The sequence below is a fragment of the Pochonia chlamydosporia genome, chromosome 1 (genome assembly GCF_001653235.2).
Source record: "Pochonia chlamydosporia 170 chromosome 1, whole genome shotgun sequence".
NCBI lineage: Eukaryota > Fungi > Ascomycota > Sordariomycetes > Hypocreales > Clavicipitaceae > Pochonia > Pochonia chlamydosporia.
Genome location: NC_035790.1, coordinates 1,772,235 through 1,792,486, shown reverse-complemented (window position 1 = coordinate 1,792,486; position 20,252 = coordinate 1,772,235). Strand labels below are relative to the sequence as shown.

The following is a 20,252-nucleotide window of genomic DNA, read 5'->3' as shown; positions in this document are numbered from 1 at the left end:
CGGCTGAACGACAAGGACCAGAGGAGAGCACTTGAGCGACTTGTTGGTGTCAAGTAATAAGGACCAGACCTGACTTGAGGGAAGCCTGGCCAGTGACCACCACCACCAACCTCCAAAAGCGTCAACCGTCGCCGACGGCATTTTCCTCCTCCACCCTCCGGCCATCGTCGCTGACGAGCTTTCTTTCGCTGGAGCGACAATCGCTCTCTGTACGCTCTTGTCGACAGAGATTCTGCAGCCTGACTTATCTTGGCCTCATTTCGCGCATCGACCACACAGCACAGTTCCTTCGACGCAGCAGCCACCGAAGCACAGAACTGAAGCACACACCAACCGTTGCTCAGGTGCGCAGTAATCGGCGCCCCTCCAAAATCCGTCAATCTGATCCAACCGGCCACGATAAAGAAAAAGGGCCTGGTCTCGCACGACCACAACTTGCCACGACCTTCACCGTACCACCCTTAGACCCTTAGAGTGACTATACCTTCTCTCAGCGACATATTCAGCAGCTCATGATTAGCGATTTCGCTGCTCCAATTCTCCTCCGTTCTCAATACGTCAACGCAGGCCGCAATTTGCACCATTGTCAATCGGTTGACCTTGCAGATTGCACTGCGGGTCCCGGAAATACACGCAAGCAACTTGGTAGCGAAATACAAACCAGGAGCGACCAAAAGACTTAAAGTTCAAAATCCATCGCCGGACTCGTTCTCCTGGGCATTTCGGACGTTCTTCTTGAAAACTACACTGCAATTCGTCTCATTCACCTTGCAGCCGGTCGTCCTTGGACCGCGACTTGCCAATGATGGCTTCAGCAACCTGGGATGGTCAGGACCAGCATATGGCTTCCACAACCGAAGATGAATTCAACCAGTTCCTTGACATGAGCGGCATGGGAAATATGGGCGACGGCATGCAGTTTGACTTCCACGGATTTCAGGATGGTTCCTCTCAGTCGATGATGAATCAACACCATCACCAACATCAGCACCGGCAACAAACCGACGCCATCATGGGCGATGCTGATTCCTCTTCTCATATCATCCCCCGCAGTGACGGCCTGCTGCAAAATCATACACCCGCCATGGTGACGACTGCCGCTATGCAAACTCAATTGCTTGCGACTTCTGCCCCAAGCGACACCATTTCAAGCATTGACGCTCAGATCCAGTATCTCCAGCAGCAAAAGTTTCACCAGCAACAGCGTCAACTTCAAGAGCAGCGGGCGACTTTTTTTGCCAGTCAAAGCCACTCGGTTCCTCCTACTCCGCAAAGCATGGAGATGCCGCCTGGTAGTGGGCAGTTTTACTCCCAGGCAGAGCAAATGCCTCAGCGAACTGCCTATGACCGTGGGTATCATCAAAGAATTGCGGAACAACAAGATGTGAGTATTTTAGCCCACCTTCTTTGTCCTTCAAGCGGAAACGCCCAAGTACTGCTATATATGAATGGCGCCTAGGGATTCCAGCAGAATCTTGCCAACTACCCTGTGATGGAAGCTAACATGGATGTGCAGATGGCCTTTACTCCGCTTGTTTCTCCGGCTGTGACGCCTTTGGATCCTCACTTCAACATGGAAAATGCCTTCACAGTTCCCGGAGCTTATTTCAGTCCCTTAACTTCGCCTGCTTTGCACGCCCAAAACGACTCATCATCTGTTTACGACCATAGCACGCAATCTAATAACTCGCCTGTCGAAATGGATTTGGAAGCACCTGCTATTGCTCCAACTGCAGGGTCAAGTACAAATTTGTCCAAGAAGGCTAGAAAGAATAATGCAGTCAAGGCACGAGGTAAAGGTGTGAAGAATTCTCCTATTGTGAAGCCGCAACGACGGAAAACGGGACCCAGCCCAGCCATTGTGTCACAAGTGCTGAACGAGGTGGATGAGAGAGGTATGCAGTCAGCCGACCAGGGGCTACTCCCTCTGCCAGCCACATCAACTGAGGGTTCGGAAGAAAATGCTTCTGTATCACCCGAAAACCTGACTGAAATGCCTCCCCCTCCTGTTCCTGCTCGGCGATCGACTAGCAAATCTCCCTACATTCAAGCTCAGAACGGCAACTCACAGCAGCCCACGCCTCGCTCCCTCGCCGAGGAACAAAAGGAGAAGCAACAACAACAACAACAGCCGCATCCGGCCACACCAGCTTCGTTAATGAAACTGCCTGCTTCCAAAGCTAAGAAGCCGCTCGCGATCAACCAGGAACTGGCAGGACAGGAACAGCACACTGTTACGGAAAACATTGAATCGCTTGAGCTACCGGAGTCAATATCAAACCGACCCCTTGCGCCAATCAATACATCCCTCATGTCACCATCTCCTCGCCTCGAACCGAACTCTTCAAGGAGTGCTTCGCAGCAGCCTCTCCAGTCTCCAATTATCCGAACCCCAGGCACAGTATCAGCGAGTCAAAGTCCTCAGTTACGACCTGGGTCGTCCGGGCCCAGTGCGCGCAAGACACCTCAGCTGGCTTCTAGAAATAGCAGAAAACGATCGACCGGTTCGGTTCACGCCTCACCTGCTTTGTTGCCTCGGATATCCCCCAACATTAAACCCCTTCTGCCTGGAACACCTGGTCTATCCATGGAGGACACGGCTTCACGTTTGCTCATGACCAAATCTAACTACCAGAACATTTTGGAAGGGAATACTGTACCCGGTGTCTCATACCCCACCGAGTTGTCGACAAATCTCACATCAAAACGGACATCCCACAAGATTGCGGAGCAGGGGCGGAGAAATCGCATCAATTCCGCCCTCCAAATCATGGCAAGTCTTTTGCCGGATCAACAAAAGTTGGAAGATGAGGAGGCCGAGAAGAAAGACAGCAAGTCGCAGGCCAACATGCCGAATAGCAAAGCCAGTGTGGTGGAGAATGCCATTGTGCACATGAAGCATCTTCAACAGGAGAATGGTGATCTGAAACTAGAACTACAGGAGCTGAAAAGTCAGCTGGAAAAGCTAAGAGCACCTGCGACTTGAACGGCAAGACTGGAGCCGTCGGCGCTGTTTATTATTCCCGACGAATGCATCCTGAGTTTGAAGAAGTCTTTTCAGTTGGATCTAATTTTGTGTGCATATTGCGTGGGTATCACGGTCAGCTTTTTCTTCACTAGGTGTTAAAAGGGGGCAGGGCCAAGAGGAGGATGATATCACATGGTTGCATTCGATGGGAAGGGTGGCTATCCTGTATTTACACGTTTTTCTTGCCTTTCAGCATACCAGCAGCTTTTACGCGGGATTGTTCAACGCAACGAATTGTTAGTCTATCTTGGTGGCGTTTTGTTTATTCTGGCTTGTTCAGCCCATGACCTATCCTGGGGTCATGTTTTTGCTATAGAAGGCTGTTGAAGACGATGGAAGACCCAAGCACAGAACTGTTAGTTGGTTCTCTGCAAGATTGCGCTAGTCAGATGAGACACGAGATGATGCGCTATAAATAAAGATGAATGGTGTCACCAATGCCCTCATGACCCTCTCCATCGATGGAAATGCCTCTTGTCTAAATTTTTGCCTAGCATCAGTTTGTGCTGGCTCCTCTTTCCGTCGTCAGGTGTTGTTCTGTTTTCATTGGGACTTCTGTTTTCCCCTGGCAAAGGGCGCAGGTTCATGACGGTTCTTTGCTTTCTGTTTGTGGCAACATATCTACATCCAGTTGCTCCATCACCTCCAGCACAAGTTTCAGACTATCCATGAAGGAATTAACAGCAACGCGAAGCATGCGATTCGTTGTCGCTTGGTAGTCTACTTTCAGAATGGTATCCTCATTGGACGGCACAGATAGTTGTCTCTGAACGAGGGGGGACAGTTCTGGATCGACACGGAGAGCCTGGAGGGCAGCCGAGGCGAGTCTTGCTGTGGGGAGGGGAACGCGAAGGGCTCTGTGGTGAGAAAGTCAGCATATGGATTTTACTCTTCGAGGTTATCTTTGGTTGACGTCGGAGCAGTGAGAGAATAGGGTAGGTCTGTTTTTGTGGCGAAGATGCTATTTTTGGTCATGTGAGGGCGGGACGAGACAAACATTGCGCAAGGGAACTGCGTCGTTGCTGAAGCCATGGTTACGGAGGTGGTCGCCCCGGCACCGGCGTCACAGGGTAAGACTTTGACGGAGGGTAGGGCAATGAAAGCGCAGGTGATAACGCGACTTGGATGTACGGAGTAAAGAGTGTTAAGAACAAGGAATGCAGATGAGGTCAAGAACTTTTTTGTTCTTCTTGGGATGGATGTCGCAGGGTTGGGTGGATGGATGGAGAGGGGCAAGCAGGCATTGGTGGTGGGTGGACATGCCATGGGCGGAAAGAGAGCATGAGATTCGAGGGATTGAGAGGCTGAGAGGCCCTGAGAGTGAGCTTGAAGACGGAATGCAGCTTGTTCAGAGACCCACCCAGTTTCATGCATGAGCCACACCCACCTTGGCATGTGGCTCTGGGCAAACTGAACTCGACATGGACCGTTGGTCGTTTCCGTGGCAACAGCTGGCCCACAACAAGGCCAGTTGGATGTCAGGGCTTGTTATTCCAAACAACGAACCGGAGCAGAGCCGCTGGCAAGCAAAAAAGCGGACAGGCCACAGACAACAGACCAGACATGGAGGGTCTCACAACAACAACCGCCTTGACCTCGAGCCCTGCACCACCTGCACCGCTCTGTTCTGCACCGCACTGCACCAGACTGCACCAGACTGCACCACAACACACTGCCCTTGGCGGACGTCTCTTGTATCTTACATAGTCCAGCCCGCCTTTCAGAGGAGCCCTTGTTGTCTCTAGTCTCTTCTTTACAAAAACATCGTGAGCTGTCACCACTTTGTTTGGAATCCCTCCTCTTCTTTCCCTCTTCCCACTCTCTCCCCCCAAGTCCAATTATCTCCTCCTTGGTTCACTCTCTGCTTTGAATCCTTCAACGGCCAGTTTATTTGCAGACTTATCCCTTTGAACGACAGAGTGCATGCTTTTCACATTGTGGTACGACTGTGACGATACTGGTTTGATCGAATCAACTGCTCAAAACCTTGACGAGTGATCTTGTTTCATCTGCGTCTTCCGTCTGGTCTTTGGGACATCAACGTTGAGCGCATCATCACACTGACCTACAGTCGCTGGCATTGATTATTTGGCATCCTTGCCCTTTGGCCACCCACACTGCTGCCGCTTGCATCACGAGACAATTTTTACTTGTTTGGCTCTTGAAGACAAGCAGAATATCGCTGGAGCGTGAACCTGGAACCAATGGCTCCTTCTTCCAGGCACGCGCAGAACATGGGGCAGATCATTGAGTATATTCCAGGTATGTCGCCGTCAAAACAACACAGGAAACCTTGTCTCTTCTTCCTCAGCCTTGCTTCGGTTTTTTTTTCTTGGCAGTTATTGCCTGTTGGCTGTGCGCTGCATCAATGCCCAATGGCATGTCCTTCGGATTTTTTGCTAATGACTTTCCTTCACCGTCTCAGACCGCCTTTATCTCGGTGCCTATGTCCATCCTCCCACGGCCGATACCCTCTTCCCCGGTTCCGAATCGCCAGTCGCATCGAGGAAACGATCGCATAGAACATTGGACTCTGCCTCCTCATTGAGCAATGGTCGTCAGGCGCCGTGTTACTTTACGGTTGATGATTCCCTTTTGTACAATGCCTTTCATCATGACTTTGGCCCTCTTCACATTGGTCACTTGTACCGATTTGCCATTCGATTCCACGATATCCTAGGCGCCAAGGAGAACAAGGACCGGCCTGTGGTTTTCTGGAGCGCTGCTGACCCAAGAAGTGAGTTTTCCCACCGGTGGCTGGTTTGTGTGATGCGATGAGAAAAGCGGAACTATGCACTAACGGCTTCAACCTAGGTCGTGCAAATGCTGCCTGTATGCTTGCTTGCTACATGGTTCTCATTCAAAATTGGCCGCCGCATTTGGCCCTGGCTCCCATTGCCCAGGTTGACCCGCCTTTGATGCCCTTCCGCGATGCTGGTTACAGCCAAGCAGATTATGGTATTACCGTGCAAGATGTTGTGTATGGAGTGTGGAAAGCCAAGGAGGAGAAATGCATCGATCTGGACAACTTTGACCTTGAAATGTACGAAAAGTTTGAGCGTGTGGAGCACGGTGACTTCAACTGGATTACTCCTCACTTCCTGGCATTTGCTTCTCCTCAACACACGCCCATCGCCAAGCTTACAGAGGATTCTGAGCTCTGGCCGTTGCTGCCCAGAGATTTGGATGCCGTCGATGCTCACCCAACACTGCCACAGCCTTTCAAGAATGTGTTGAAACACTTCTCCGAGAAGAACATTGGTCTGGTGGTTCGACTGAACTCTCACTTGTACTCTCCGTCATACTTTGAGGCGCTTGGTATTCAGCACCTTGATATGATCTTTGACGATGGAACGTGCCCTCCCCTCACGACTGTCCGCAAGTTTATCCGGCTAGCGCACGAGACCATTACCGTCAAGAAAAAGGGCATTGCAGTGCACTGCAAGGCTGGACTCGGCCGAACTGGTTGCCTCATTGGCGCATACTTGATTTACAGACACGGCTTCACTGCCGATGAGATTATTTCATTTATGCGCTTCATGCGACCCGGTATGGTTGTAGGTCCTCAGCAGCACTGGCTCCATCTGAACCAGGGCACATTCCGAGAGTGGTGGGTTGAGGAACGTGTTGAGCGTCGTCTGAGGAGAGAGATGGCTGCCGCAAACCCTCCTCCGAGCACACCCATCAGAGCTATGCAAAAGACGAATTTGCGCAATGGACAAATGTCCACCCCCCCGAACCGTAGCCCATCGAATCGCACTCCCCTCAGCGAAGTCGACCAGGACCGAAAGAACGGAGTACAAGAAGACTACCTGCCGGCTCCCACTCCAGGGCAACCTCGCAAGACGACACGAGCTGTCGATCGTCACCATCCCTATCAGCGATCAGGTGCAGCTCATAGAACGAGCATCGAGGAAGAGAAAGGCGTCGAGCACGAGACGGAAATAATGGCCATGCATCGCCATTCACAAGGCACCGACTCAGACGAAGAGCTACACCTTCGAATGCGTAGCCATCGCAAGGCATCCGCGTCACCTAGCCGAGGTGAGAGGGTCCGCGCAGTTAGCCAGACGACGTCTACCATCTATCTCATCGATAACGACGCCTCGCAAGATGCGGAGAACATTGGTTCCGGCCGACCAAAGACCGTGGATCGTGTTGCTAGTACACCTAGCATCATGACCAAGGTTCGTGGTAGTAAGCGAGGTGGATCTGAGTCTCCCCTGCGAGCCAAGGACTCAGCTGGAATCCGAAAGACAAGCGGCCGTGTGGGCAGCTCCAGCATGTCCGTATCGGCATCGGCTGCGTCTACGGCACGCAAAGTCTCAGGGTCGTCATAGGAGACTAACCAAACCCAACGGATTCAGCATCGATGATTTTGAGTACATGTTTTAATACCCACGGAGAAGCCACTTTTTTTTTTACGGTCCTGCTATTTATTTATAACGATGATGACAAAATTACGTCCTTTTTGGCGAGCGATTCGTTTTACCATACCGCATACATGCATGTCCTTAGGCGTTCCTACCAGAAGACAGGGGAAAGAGAACAAGTTTATCTCATTCAGCAAGCTTCGTATCTGTGCACGCATGTTCAGAGCGAGGGCATTTTCTTCTTCAACGGGGGGAGTTGGACTTTGGAGTCGTCAACTTGACCTCCATGTAAGAAAAGAGCAGATGCCAAGCGGACGGTGATGGAGGGTGAAGGCAAAGGGTGAAGTCGAGCCATCCACAATCAGGCGTGAAATCTGGAAACGAGGGATTCCATGATTGTTTGCATTTATTCTGTTATTGAGATGCGATGGCGCTGTAGGAGGGACGACAAGGATGTCTGTTTTACTTTGCTGTTTTGCCCTTTTGGCATTTTATGATTGCTTGGTACTGTTTTTGAAAGTCCTCTTGTCGAATTGGTTGAACTGGTTCTGGTTCTGGTTCTGCTTCGTTTTTTGTTTTATTTTATCATTGGGTAGTTTTCACGCTTAGGTTCGGGGATTTGGAGGGAGTGGTGGAAAGGAGCGAGTGGTGCATATATAACACGCATGGCATGAATTTCATTGGTTAAATTTATTTGATCTGATGCCGGTTTATGACGTGATGTGATGTGATGAGTAGTGAGTGTAACTTTCCGTTGGCAAAATCCCAGACCTCCAACGAGTTCTGCCCAGAGCCAGCCAACAGGCTTGATCTTTAGACATGTATGTATGTGGATGAAGAAGCAGAAGCAGAAACAAAAGTATGCGATCAAATTACATATTGAATTGTGAGTCTAGTTGGTACAAGTAGCGAACTTGGATAGATGATACATTGCCACATGTTGGCGAGAAAGGCCGCGCAAAAGTCAAGTACTGGTAGATAGTAGAGGACCCGAAGAGAAAAGTAGATCCTCTTTTCATGTCAAATCAAATCTCAACAATAGGTCCCTGGTACACTTTCCGCGCCCACCCCAAGTAGTACACGACACTGAAAATGGTGACGCTCCCTGTTATTATACTGCTGTAGTTCATAGTTGATGCCTGGACCGGAATCACCGGAGGGAAGCAGCTAACAATCAAGATGATTATTAAATAAGCAATTGCGAAAACGTTGTTGATGATGCCATAGACGCCGGGGATATGCCATGGGCCCCAAACAAGCTCCTTGCCAGACGAATCCGAGACATGGGGATTAGATATTTCGAGGGCGCCTGTGCAACGGCGATAGAGGAGTAAAACGGTGACGATGAGGTAGGAGGAATAGACGCCTGAGACGGAGAGGCAGACGACAACGTTGAAAGCAATGGTAGATCCGATGTTGATGAGGGCGAGGAGGCATGAGATGACGGTTGTGACGGCAATGGCCCACAATGGAACGGAGGTGCGAGGATCGACCTGTGTATTCTGTTAGGAAAGAAACAGACAGTTTATTGATTAAATTACCTTTGATAAATGGCGCCAGAACGGCAGACCACGATCTCGGGCAAAGGACCACATGACCCGAGATGACGAGGCAAAGACGCCGATAGAGCAGAAAGCGCACATTATAATTATGATGGTTATTAGAAGAGCGGTCCCAGACATAGATCCCGTCACCTTGAGGAGCAGGTCCATGAACGGGAAGCCAGTGCGAGACGTTATCGCGGCTTCTATGTTGTTGATATCAATGGCCAAGAGTATGGCAATCACCATTGCGAAACCTGCCACGCCATTTATAGCTATGCTGGTCATGACTGAGCGTGGTACTGTTATTGAAGGGTTTTTGACCTCTTCTGACATCTGTAACTACTGATTAGATAGTGTAAAAGAGAGATGGGATTGTATAAGGTTAAGTTGTTACTTACGTGGAAAGATGAGTCGACACCTTGAAGGATTTAGCATGTTAGCGTTTTCATGACCGATGAGCATATAATATAATATTGCTGACCCTGACGACGTACCGACGATTGCATAGACATTACCCATCAAACCAACCATAAACGACAGTCCCTGACTCGGCCAGCCACCTCCATTGTAAAAAGTAGTAAAAATAGGCGAAACGTCATTGTGGTTCGCAAGAGTAAGCAAGGTAATAAGAAAGGCACAGAAGCCCAGAATGTGAAGAACCAGAATCATCCCCTCAATCTTGGGAAGTATCGAGCTTCCTCCTCCGTTGACGAGAACGCAGAGCAAGACGGAGGCGCAAAGCAGCAAAGTTCCCTGCCATGGCTGCGGACTGTACGACGGGACTGTCAGAGCGATTAACCCTTGGATCGTCGTCCCCATGAGGTATCCAACAGAAGATGTTATGCCCTGCCATCCCGTCAACGCCAGCCAACCGGTCACGTAGCTGAGGAACTTGGCGCAGGACCGGGGAGCCAGCATCGATACCCAGTGGTATTGGCCTCCTGATGTAGGGGCGAGGGATGCGAGCTCCGAGAGGGTAGAGAAGAGGCAGGCGTTGCCTAGCCAGACGACTAGGAAACTGTACACGACGCCGGCTGGGCCGCCGTTGAGAAGGCTCTGGGGGTAGACGATGAGGGTGACTTCCCAGGTGATGAGGACGGTGCAGCTGAAGCCTAGGATGGACATGAAACTAAAGTGACGCTACATCGACAAGGAAGGGTTAGTCGATGATAACAAACAGACTGACAGGATAACACTTGGCAATCAATACGGGAGAGAATGTAAAGTGAATGTGACTTACCTTGAGAACAGATTTTTTGCCTAACCGAGCTAATTGATCGTGGTCTCGTCTCGCACGCCCACTCGAGGCAGATGCATGAAGTTCGTAGACCTCAATTACGGTCTCGACGTCACCTTTTGGGCTGTCATTTTCGACAGTCATTGCGCAGAGAGAGGGAGAGCGCCGATTAAGTCGCTCAGTTCTGGAGAAACAGTCACGGAGAAGGTGTCAAACGAATGAAGAATAAAACATGTAATGAACGAGGGGTTTGTTGTAAGAGAAACGAGAATCAGCAGAAAATAACACCAAATAAAAGAAGAGGCGAAGACAGGAATATGAGAACAGGAGCATGAGAACAGGAAGACCAGATCATGACAGCGCAATAGTCCGTGGTGGTTTCATCGCGCCATGACATTTTCTAATTTATCGCAACTGAACACATCAAGGTCAGGCATCAGGAACACTGCCAGTTGAGACCGCAGGGATTGTGAGACAGACAATGAAATAGGCAAGATGATATAAGCGAGCCGAGTCCGACCGTTGCTACAATTACAAAATGCGGACTAGTGTTGGGTTCGAGATGAGGGTATTATATTCCATGTCGGGCGAGAAGAGTCAACCAGTGTCATGAAAACTTAGTGACGTACATGTGCTCATCATTATTGGCGGTTAGAATGTCTGGCATCAATGTCAGGGTAAACATTCACGACGCCATCAGCCTTACTAATTTCATTTTCACGCACGGAGAGGCTAGTGTGAAAGGATACAAGAGAGACCAAGAGGAAGAAAGGAGGCGACGGAACAAAAACACGCAAGGACTTCCATGGCGGACAGTGACTTCTATTTCGATAGTTAATGGAGAGTCTGGTGGAGGATTAGGATGCAGCTTGAGAGAGTACTCCATTTTTATATTCATCAATGAGAGGTAAAGGCGACAAGAATAGTACTAAACTTGAGCTAAAAGTAGGAGAAAAAGTAATTAAATAAGAGCTCTAATAGTACAAAATAACCTCTCTGCTTGTTCCATAAGCAAGAAGTACTATAAGTTGTGTGATAAACAAACATACCGAGGTCGAATTCCCTGCATCAGACCCTACGAGCACGTTGCGACTCTGCTCATGTACTTGACATCTCAACGAAAGCGGCTCGCTTCAAGTTGTTCATGTCCCTCCGCCAACTTCTACGCTTTATTTGACAGTGAGGTTGTTACTGTAGTTGGTACCTCGTTACTTGCAGAAACCGCAGAGTGGTTGGAAACACCAGGGCCGGTGTTATTACTCCTACCGGAGAGATAATCGACTACGTCGCTGCTATAGCCGTTGGCGCCTTTCTTTCCTTGCCGACGGAGGTCGTCCGCGCTCATCTGCCCAGACTCCAGGCTCTCGAGGAAAGGTTTGAAGGCCGGTACACATATGGTGACGATGCTTAGTGTTTGCATGACCTGCATAATCACTGTATACTGCCACATGTCAAAGGTTGGATCACCAGAGTTCATGGACTTGAAGGAGTACGCAATCTGGCAGATGATAACTGGAATCATGCTGAGGTGTAAGATGTGTTAGCAAATGCCTAGCTCTGTCTTTGACGTAGTTTGCGAGCTTGGTGCTTACAAGACGCGACTCCCGAATACACCAATAACTACGACTTTCCGAGCCCGGGAGGCTTGCATATGCCTGAAAACATCGACCATGATTGCGACGAGTGCAATATCGGTGATAATATTAGTGACTGAGAAGTAAGTCCAGAATGCCGCCTGAGGTAAACCATTAGCCGGTTGCGTCCAGCTGTATTTTCGCCGGGGAGGATAAGCCCACTCACTCGGTTAATGCATGACTTGTTTATATGGTTCCATGGTGCTGGTAGTTGACACTGAAACATGACTACCAAAAGGGCTACAGCTCCCCAGATGATGACGCCGATCGAAGTACGCAAGATGGCACGGCGATGGTTGCCAAGGCCAAAGGTGGTTGCGGAAGATGCGAGTGATAGCTTTGCGAGTACGAGACCTGCGATGAAGAGAATATTCGCAGCATATTCAGACTGCAGCTGTGTAATAAGCTTCCGTGCCTAGTAAAACATCTAGTGAGGTTTGCTTACTTTGAGGGCGACAGAGATTTGCGCACTGGTTAATGTGTCGAAGTGTGCCCCATGGCCCTTTCTGCATCCAACAAAAACAGCAATAGACTGGCCAACAGCAGCGAGCTGCAGATGGTATTAATTTCACCAGTTAGTCAAGTGTCGTGACTGAAAGATTATCACCACATCGGGAAATGGGCGATACTAACAGTTGCTAATATGGCCAAGTGGTCGTCCAACTTCAACTTGCTGACCATGACCAACTTGGTCCCGATTCGAGCAAAGGCAGCAAAGAGAGTTATACTGAGAAGGAGCCATGTCAACACTTGTAACAGTGGCGACTTGTTGATGGCCGTGATAGGCTCGTGAGGCTGTGGCATGGTCGACAAAGTTGTTGGTACGATTTTAATAGGTTAGTAAAGAGTGAGGTAGCTGGTGAGACTTTTGTTCAAAGAAACAGAAAAGGAAGGAGCGAGAGGAATCTGTGACAAACGAGCGGTAAAGGCAAAGGAAAAGGGAAAAAGAAGATGTAAGACGGGATATAAGGGGCCCAAATGGCACAAGTCCAATGGGATCCGTGACATTTCGAACTTTGGGCTGTTGTCGAACAAGGTAGACAGTTGGAACGGTTTGACACAGCGAATGTTCTTAGAACAAGCCGATTAGTCAGAGCAGTCAAGTCAACCGTAGAGGAGGTTCAGATGCCTTCATGACCGGATGAGGTCTAACCGGCAAGTAGCCAACATCATGGAGTTTTAGCCCTAAGGCAGTCTAGAACACGACCATAGACTGAAGACAGCGATTTGAAGTCAGAGCAGAGGTACAAACTATTTTGTCTCAGTCATCTGACACCGGGGCTGTCCGAATATTTTATAGGCCGCTTCTATCTCACATGAATCACCCACGGACTAGATAGAGACATGGCGTCAGGGTTGGAGTGTTGGGACTCTGGGGTGCTTGACGCGGAAGGGAGCAAGACTGCGTTTCGTCTTTCTTACTAATCTGCAAGTATAACCAAGTCTAAGCAGCAGCTGGAAAGCAGCTGGAAGTATCAAAAAAGAATCCAGGTATGCATTGCATCTGCCTACATCTTTAATAGGGCCCGTCATCATCGACCCATCAAGACTCGGGCTTCAAACGGAAGCCGGACAAGATTCGCGTAAACTTTGCAGACGTTGGTCTTTTTCTTCCGCCACAAGATACTCCTTGAAAGAGCAATTTGGTAAGCCATGTTGTAAAATGCATTTTTGCATCGAGATTCCTACGTCTCCCGGACTCGGCTCCTCAAGAGACAGCGGCGCTAGTATTCTCTCAGCTTGCCAAATTAATAACGAAAGCCACCGGACGAACCATTTGCTAGGCAATATAATACCGTTAATCGAGACCGATGCAAGCAGTGGCAGAATCATTAATTACTAAAGCCTGGTAGGTAATGAAGCTCTTTGGCTGCCGGTGAAATTTGGTGACATCCAGTGGCTTTGGTGGCTTTGATAGCCGGCCAACTCAGACATGTCAACATCACCATCACTACCGAGCAGTCATGAGCAATTCGATCGCAGTAGCAATTGCTGATGGTTTGTAAGACAATCAATGAAAGTTCCTCCGTGCCGTTCGTTCCATTACCCTCGTCAGCGAACAAAGCGCAACGCGTATTTCGTCAGCCACATAAACTCCAGGATACATGGCATGTTAACTCTCTTCCACATGCCAGCTTGGTGACACAAAGGGGTAAGGGGCCTCGAAAGAGGTCAGATCCGTACTTGGGTCTCATCCTTAACTTATCATCAGCGCAACTACGGCTATTTGTCATTGAGCCTATGCCCAACGCAGCACTAGTAGCTGGTGTACTATCCAACAAGCTACAGTCGAGATGTTGACCGCAGTGTTTCTCGACCTATTTGGCGGATTCGGACTCTCCGTGCTATTTACCATTGCTTGCCTAGCATTGATGTACTTTGCTGGTCAACACCGTTCAAAGCAGTCCATCAGTCAAGGGGAAACATCCAAATCCCATGCCTCTATTGAAAAGAACACAAAGACAGGACTAGCTGAGAAAATTGTCAGCCCAATATGCTACAAGATCCGAAGCCCTCGTCCCTACCCCCAGTGGTCGATTCATCAAACCAAGCCGCTGCCATACAGAGCTTTCCGATACGGACCAAAATACAACATCACCATGGGCCTGCGTACCATTGAACCAGATGAATGGATCGAGCTTGACAACCACTTCCCAAAATACCACGCCGATAAGGCAGCCAGGATCCAAGAACGTGGCGAGAAATGCATAAAGACAGATCCCGCCGCCTTTCCCGCCGCCATAGAGTTACTCGAAGAACTGGTCAGCTACCTGCCAGCCCGATATCCAACTCTCTTCAAACGAACGTCAGTCGGCATCGACAATCCCTGGTCCGGCGAATCCTTTAATATTCTAGAGCGCCCGCTTCGAGAAAACCCAATGGCGATATGCGCACGCCTAATCCAAGATGATCTGGCACTAATGTTAGAACAACCCGTCGGTTCCGGTACATATCGCCTTCTCGCAGGGTGTATTCTCCTGCCGGGATTCTGGAGACTATCTGACAAATTTGGCATGTCGCTATCTGACATCCATACCTCTGGGAACGTGCCTTCGTTTAAAGAGAAGCTCGAGAAGGGGATGATCAAGTTCTTTCAGCGGTTAAAGCCTGATGTATTGTATAGTCGCAATAACTACTTTATCCAAGTCGATGATTCGCTTGCATGGAGTCATAGTATTGGCGCAGAGGATAATCCTACGGTAAGCTGGAGCACTGCCGAAAAGGATACCATCATTGAAAATCACTGGTTTCGGTCTGAGAGGCAGACTCTGCGTCGCCTACCTAAGACGGGGGCTATTTGCTTTACAATTCGAACCTATTTTCATCCGGTCACTGAAATCGTACAGGAGGAATATGTTCCGGGGAGATTGGCAAGTGCAGTTCGCAGCTGGGATGACAATGTTTCCATTTACAAAGGGAGAGAGAAGTATGGGGATATTCTACTGGAGTATTTGGACAAGAAGCATCAAGAACAAATAGAAAATGGCTTAGATATAGATTGCGAGGATGAAGTGCGGCAGTATCCTTGGTAATAATTACCGTTGCTAGCGGCTAGGTTCACATCACTTTAATGTGTCAGTCAATACATGCGCGGAATATGCGATTAAAACACCAACGAAACCCTTGTGTTTACGGGTTTCAAGTGCCTCGTGCAGCTAATGTATGGTGATCAATTCGCCCTGTCAATAAAAATAGAACCCGTATATGTGTATTCTGTTCATTCATTTGATCTTTATATCTCGTCACTATCCTATGTTTAATGCCCCATACGCTTATGCTAATATGTATCTAATGCAACCTATCCCGTTAATTCATCATGGTATGTACGAGTCCCAACACCTACACCCGAATACTCTCCAACGTAGACACCACCTTCTCCATAATCTTGCCCGCCTCCCCGCCGGACACGTCCTCCCCAGCCGTGAGACACATCTCCACAGTGTTCTTGAACTTTTTGCCAACTTTGCTCCCTAGCCCCTGGACGAGAACCGCCAAGACAACCTTGTCTCTCCATCGCTCCGCCGAGTAGTGCGGCTTGTAATACGTCTGGAGGACTTTCCACAGCCCAATCTCCAGTAGGACCAGGCCGAGGGAGTAAATGTCAAAGGCTTTGCAGTGGCTCATGCCGCGTAGCGAGGAAGGATGTCTGTGGAGATTCTCGATGGACGGATTCTTGGGGACCATGGAGAGCGCGGTATCGAGGTCTGGTCGAGAGGCATCAAACCCAACGAGATAGGGGTTTGAAATGTCTGGTATGAGCGCCGCGGTAGCGGTAGGCGACGTCGCAGAGTTGGAGAAGGCGGACGGGAAGAAGGTGATGTTTGAGCTGCAGAGAGACTTGTGCAGCCAGTCCAGGGAGTGGAGGGACCAGAGGGCCACGGCGAGCGTGTGTGCCAGGCGTATCCTGTCGTCGAGGTCCGGCGTCTTCAGGTCCGGCGAGGAGATGAGGGCGTGGAGGGTGGAATAGCTACCCGCGGGGGCCTTATACACGAGACCGTAGCGGCTGTTTGCAGAGTCGTCGGTGTAGCCTACGCAGTCGATGGAGTGAAGGTCCGGGTGGCACGAGGACGAGGAGTGCATCATGCGAGCGAGGTCGTCCATCCGCCGGACGTGGGCGACACGCTCTTCAATGGCTTCGCGGTCGTAATCTACCCATTCGAGGAGGACGTCTCCTGCTGTGTTGTGATGGCCCTGGCTTCGTTTGCCGCCGTTTATTTTGGCGGGTGCTGGTGTCGGTGAGGAGAGAGTGAGGGCGCTGAATGGGACTTTGAGGGCAAAGGTGGGCTTGAATGCGGATTGCGGCTTGCTGTCGAGGTTGATGCGTAGGGATTTGAGGTTTGCTGATGTTTTGAGCTGCGGGTATGTGTCACTTGAGGCTGTTTCTAGCAGCGAGAGCTGCGTGAGGTCTCTTTGGGCGGATTCGAGGAGGCGGTGCGTCCATGTGCGTTGGAAGGAGGGTAGTTGTGATGGCGGGAAGAGACGCTCGAGGCCGTCGTTGAAGTCTAAACTGTCAGCTTCTGCCTTGTTTTAATTTTCAAGGACGAGGGTGAGGTTGTTTATGACATACCCTTCAAGTCCTTCAACAAGTTTGTAAACTTGTCCTTGTCTACACAAACGTCAGCACCACATCCAAACGCAAGTATGTATCCCGCATATCTCACCCGCAATAACCCATTTCGTCCTCAAACTCCATTCCTTCCTCCAACTCCTCTCCGTCTTGACCGCCTTCCCATCATCCTTGGACCCCTTTCTCGACGGCGTCGGCGACGGCCCCGGTGAAATCTTCTTCCCCCCTTTACTCTCCACGCCAACCGCACTCCCGTTCCCATTCCCGTTTCCATTGCCAGTATCTTCCCTCAGCCCATACCGCTCCTGCAACTTTCTGAAATCCGTCACCGTCCCATGCAACTCCTCCAAGATCTGCGTCGCCAGCTCCCTCAACCCCTCATTCTTCCCACCCTCCAGATGGGCCTCTAGCTTCCCCTCGGCGACTCCCCATTCCCTTCCCCAGACGACGAGGCGCATCTCCTCGATGCGTACTTTGCACATGAGCCGCTGGCTGTCTGTGTCGAGGTGCGACGCGGTTGTAAAGTACCCGTAGGCTTTGACGCAGCCGTCGAAGAGCTGGCCTATGAAGCCGACGACACCAATGGTGGTGCCGATCAGTTCGGCGGCCATTGTTGGGAGACTGTGACTCTGCTGGTGGGAGTGTGTTTAATGTAATGATTTTTTGCTAGAGGATAGAGTAGGAGTCCAATTGAATGGTTAGAAGAGTTTAAAGTGGTGCAATTTATAAAATGTTGGATGGGATGTCGAAAATCTGACGGTGTGCCTTGGGTGCTACTATATAATAGTGTGGAATATTAAGTGGTTGCAACGAAACACCCCACTAGCTTACCGAGAAAACGAGCAGCTTGCTAATTTGACCAATTGATTAGGGAGCTAGCCATGTACAAAGGAATGGCTCATATAAGAATATGCAAAGAATGTTTCTACACCGCAAAGTAGATCAAAGAGAGAGCGGAGCTTCATAGTCCTGTCACACTGCACTCGACCAGTACTCCATGTCCCTCCTGTTTCCACCATCTTGCGTTGTATGACGACGTCACGTGATGATGTCATAAAAGCCTGGTATTAAGCTGTCCATCATCGTTGCATTATGCGGCACTCAAAACCGGATATATTGTGCTCAACAGCCAAGTTGGCCAACTGGAATTGACTACTTCATTTTTAGAGTTTCTGCCCTGAGGAGCCTTGGAGTCCGGATGAAGCAGACAGACATGGACCCCCCCATCCCATCTAGACGCCAAGGCTCGGCCCGCTTTATAAGTTAGTACAGCTTCAGTCAAGAACCGCCAGGCACATACGGAGTACGGACTACGGAGGACTGGATATGGGGCGCAATAAAACATAACCGAGTCCCTCCACTTGATCAACAACAACCAATCGACCGGACACTTGTGGGAGCCAATACTCAACGGACCAGGCGCTCAGACATGTTTGAAATTTAAATGAGATTTTGATCTTGTGCCTAAGCATGCGTACTTCACTACAACACACAACTACCGCCTACGTTTCTTCTATATATCGCAAACAATTGGGAGTATTTCATGACAGTCCTGCTCGTGGTGGTGACGGCGAGGGACTTTTTCTTTTTCAATGCATTGTCCTTGAAACCAACAAAGCGCCCCGTAAAAAGCTGCAATCCCCTCGCAGGAAAAGCCAAATCGTGCAACATGAAGACCGCAAATCATTTTCATCCATGGCGGCCCTCTTTCCAAGTTTCTCGTTCCGTGCAGGTCGTTTAGTAGACCTTCTTTTTCTCGTCGATACTGAACTGGCCGGGGCCACTGTTGACCAGCAGAAGGAGACCACCAACAATGGACAGGATCTGGAAGAAGTCGTACTTGGCAAAGTCCTTGTGTGGGTGGTGTTCGTGGAGCTAGTGATACGTGCGTTAGCAAAGACGTCCAAAAAATGCAAATAACAAACAGTTGAAAGCACGCTTGGTAAAGACAAATGGCATAAACTCACAGTCCAGAAGTTGTTAACAAACAGGTTGAAGATGCTCAGAATGACAACCAAAAGGGTGGCGCTGAACTTGGCCTTGAAACCGACAACAACCATGACGCAAGCGCCAGCTCCCAGCAGAGAGACCATTACGCGCCAGATGGACCATTGGCCAGTAAAGACGAATCCGATGAAGAGGAAAATGAGCAGAACACGGCCGGCCAGTTGGAAGTACATCTTGCGATCCTTCTCATCGAGTGTGGGAAGTCCGGCGAAAGCCTTGGTCTTGCGCACCCAAGAGTCGGAGAGAACCATGAGAAGACCACCAATGACGGACAGATTTCGAAGGAAGAAGTTGAGGTCGAAAATCAAGCCGTAACCGAGAGCCTGGGTAACGACGACGCCCATGAGTCCAGCGACGGCGTAGTCCGAATGCTTTCTGGCGATGACAAGGGTGGAGCAAGCTACCATGGCGATGACGTTGACAATGAGGAAAATGTGGGTGATGCCCGAGGGGACTGTGCCGTGTTAGATGACTATTGCACTCGCCGAAGTAGTCTTTTCCATTGCCAATTGGGTTGGCTCTGGCCAGATGGTCATGTATGTATGTATGCACTTACTGTGTCGGTAGTCATGCAGGTACAAGAGCTGGTCGCTCCACTGCATCACGATTCGCAGCGCATCCTCCAGGAAGGTAACAACAATCAGGAATCGGCCAATGGCAGGTAGGTAGCTGTAGGAGAGCAAGCGCTGAAGTTAGCAAAATGTGTCATGGCATGCGGTCGAGGGAGTTGGCTGCGCAGGTAGCTCGACTCGCCTTGGGGTGAGTTGGAACAGGTGGCCACTTACGGTTTGATGGGCTCGCTGGCACTGTCTAGGAAGTCCTCAACCTTGCTGGTATAAGGGCGAATCTGGTCGAGGATGTTGCCATTGGACTCCTCAGCATTGGAAGGACCGCCATACTGCGGAGGGCCACTGAGGCCATAACCAGAAGGACCGCGCTGCATGATGAAGGAGCGTTTGTGGTTTTGACAGCTACCCAGGTGCGAAGCGAGACGTGGTTGGATACGTGAGGGCGCAAATGGGTGAAGTGTCTGCGAAAGATCTTGCTTCTGCCAATCGTGGTGTACGAGGATGTAGCTCGCGACAGTTGCAGACCAGTCCGGCTGACGACAAACGTGTCTGTTGAGAAGGTTACGAAAGAATTGAACCGGAGAAGGCTGGATGGGAAGAAGTGGTAGACGTGGTTATTGGCGTGGGGCGACGTGGAGGAGGGAGGAGGCGCCTTGGGCTGGTCTCAACTGGTCAACTGGTCAACTGGTGGAAGCAATGTCGTGGCGGCGGGAGAGAGAGAAGCTGAGTGAGACCCAGGAGAGCTGACTGAGAGCTGGCAGAGAGCCGCAGATGGACACGAATGGCAGGCAG

At 50.1% G+C, this 20,252-nt stretch overlaps 8 protein-coding genes across 8 annotated transcripts; 3 read left to right on the top strand and 5 right to left on the bottom strand.

Annotated features, from left to right (window-relative positions):
- Positions 1-805: 805 nt before the first annotated feature.
- Positions 806-2,986, top strand: VFPPC_15138 (phosphorus acquisition-controlling protein; the record flags this gene model as incomplete). Its single annotated transcript, XM_018292891.1, has 2 exons — positions 806-1,384; positions 1,517-2,986. The coding sequence occupies 2 exons, from the start codon at positions 806-808 to the stop codon at positions 2,984-2,986; spliced, it is 2,049 nt and encodes a 682-aa protein (XP_018148550.1).
- A 927-nt stretch (positions 2,987-3,913) lies between these two features.
- Positions 3,914-4,294, bottom strand: VFPPC_00432 (hypothetical protein; the record flags this gene model as incomplete). The annotated part of the gene is made up of 1 exon (XM_018280452.1): positions 3,914-4,294. One exon carries the CDS (start codon positions 4,292-4,294, stop codon positions 3,914-3,916), a length of 381 nt encoding a protein of 126 aa, XP_018148549.1.
- A 938-nt stretch (positions 4,295-5,232) lies between these two features.
- Positions 5,233-7,368, top strand: VFPPC_00431 (protein-tyrosine phosphatase; the record flags this gene model as incomplete). The annotated part of the gene is made up of 3 exons (XM_018280451.1): positions 5,233-5,290; positions 5,454-5,765; positions 5,843-7,368. 3 exons carry the CDS (start codon positions 5,233-5,235, stop codon positions 7,366-7,368), a joined length of 1,896 nt encoding a protein of 631 aa, XP_018148548.1.
- Positions 7,369-8,426: 1,058 nt separating this feature from the next.
- On the bottom strand, positions 8,427-10,326 carry VFPPC_12780 (GABA permease; the record flags this gene model as incomplete). The annotated part of the gene is made up of 5 exons (XM_018290557.1): positions 8,427-8,894; positions 8,943-9,278; positions 9,344-9,363; positions 9,440-10,085; positions 10,186-10,326. 5 exons carry the CDS (start codon positions 10,324-10,326, stop codon positions 8,427-8,429), a joined length of 1,611 nt encoding a protein of 536 aa, XP_018148547.1.
- Positions 10,327-11,344: 1,018 nt separating this feature from the next.
- VFPPC_12779 (hypothetical protein) lies at positions 11,345-12,620 on the bottom strand (the record flags this gene model as incomplete). The annotated part of the gene is made up of 5 exons (XM_018290556.1): positions 11,345-11,705; positions 11,775-11,917; positions 11,983-12,204; positions 12,262-12,366; positions 12,450-12,620. The coding sequence occupies 5 exons, from the start codon at positions 12,618-12,620 to the stop codon at positions 11,345-11,347; spliced, it is 1,002 nt and encodes a 333-aa protein (XP_018148546.1).
- Positions 12,621-14,110: 1,490 nt separating this feature from the next.
- VFPPC_00430 (mannosyl transferase) lies at positions 14,111-15,349 on the top strand (the record flags this gene model as incomplete). Its single annotated transcript, XM_018280450.1, has 1 exon — positions 14,111-15,349. One exon carries the CDS (start codon positions 14,111-14,113, stop codon positions 15,347-15,349), a length of 1,239 nt encoding a protein of 412 aa, XP_018148545.1.
- A 307-nt stretch (positions 15,350-15,656) lies between these two features.
- Positions 15,657-17,495, bottom strand: VFPPC_00429 (prion-inhibition and propagation domain-containing protein; the record flags this gene model as incomplete). The annotated part of the gene is made up of 3 exons (XM_018280449.1): positions 15,657-16,819; positions 16,885-16,923; positions 16,979-17,495. 3 exons carry the CDS (start codon positions 17,493-17,495, stop codon positions 15,657-15,659), a joined length of 1,719 nt encoding a protein of 572 aa, XP_018148544.1.
- A 1,126-nt stretch (positions 17,496-18,621) lies between these two features.
- Positions 18,622-19,834, bottom strand: VFPPC_12778 (COPII-coated vesicle protein SurF4/Erv29; the record flags this gene model as incomplete). Its single annotated transcript, XM_018290555.1, has 4 exons — positions 18,622-18,759; positions 18,852-19,345; positions 19,448-19,560; positions 19,677-19,834. 4 exons carry the CDS (start codon positions 19,832-19,834, stop codon positions 18,622-18,624), a joined length of 903 nt encoding a protein of 300 aa, XP_018148543.1.
- Positions 19,835-20,252: the final 418 nt, after the last annotated feature.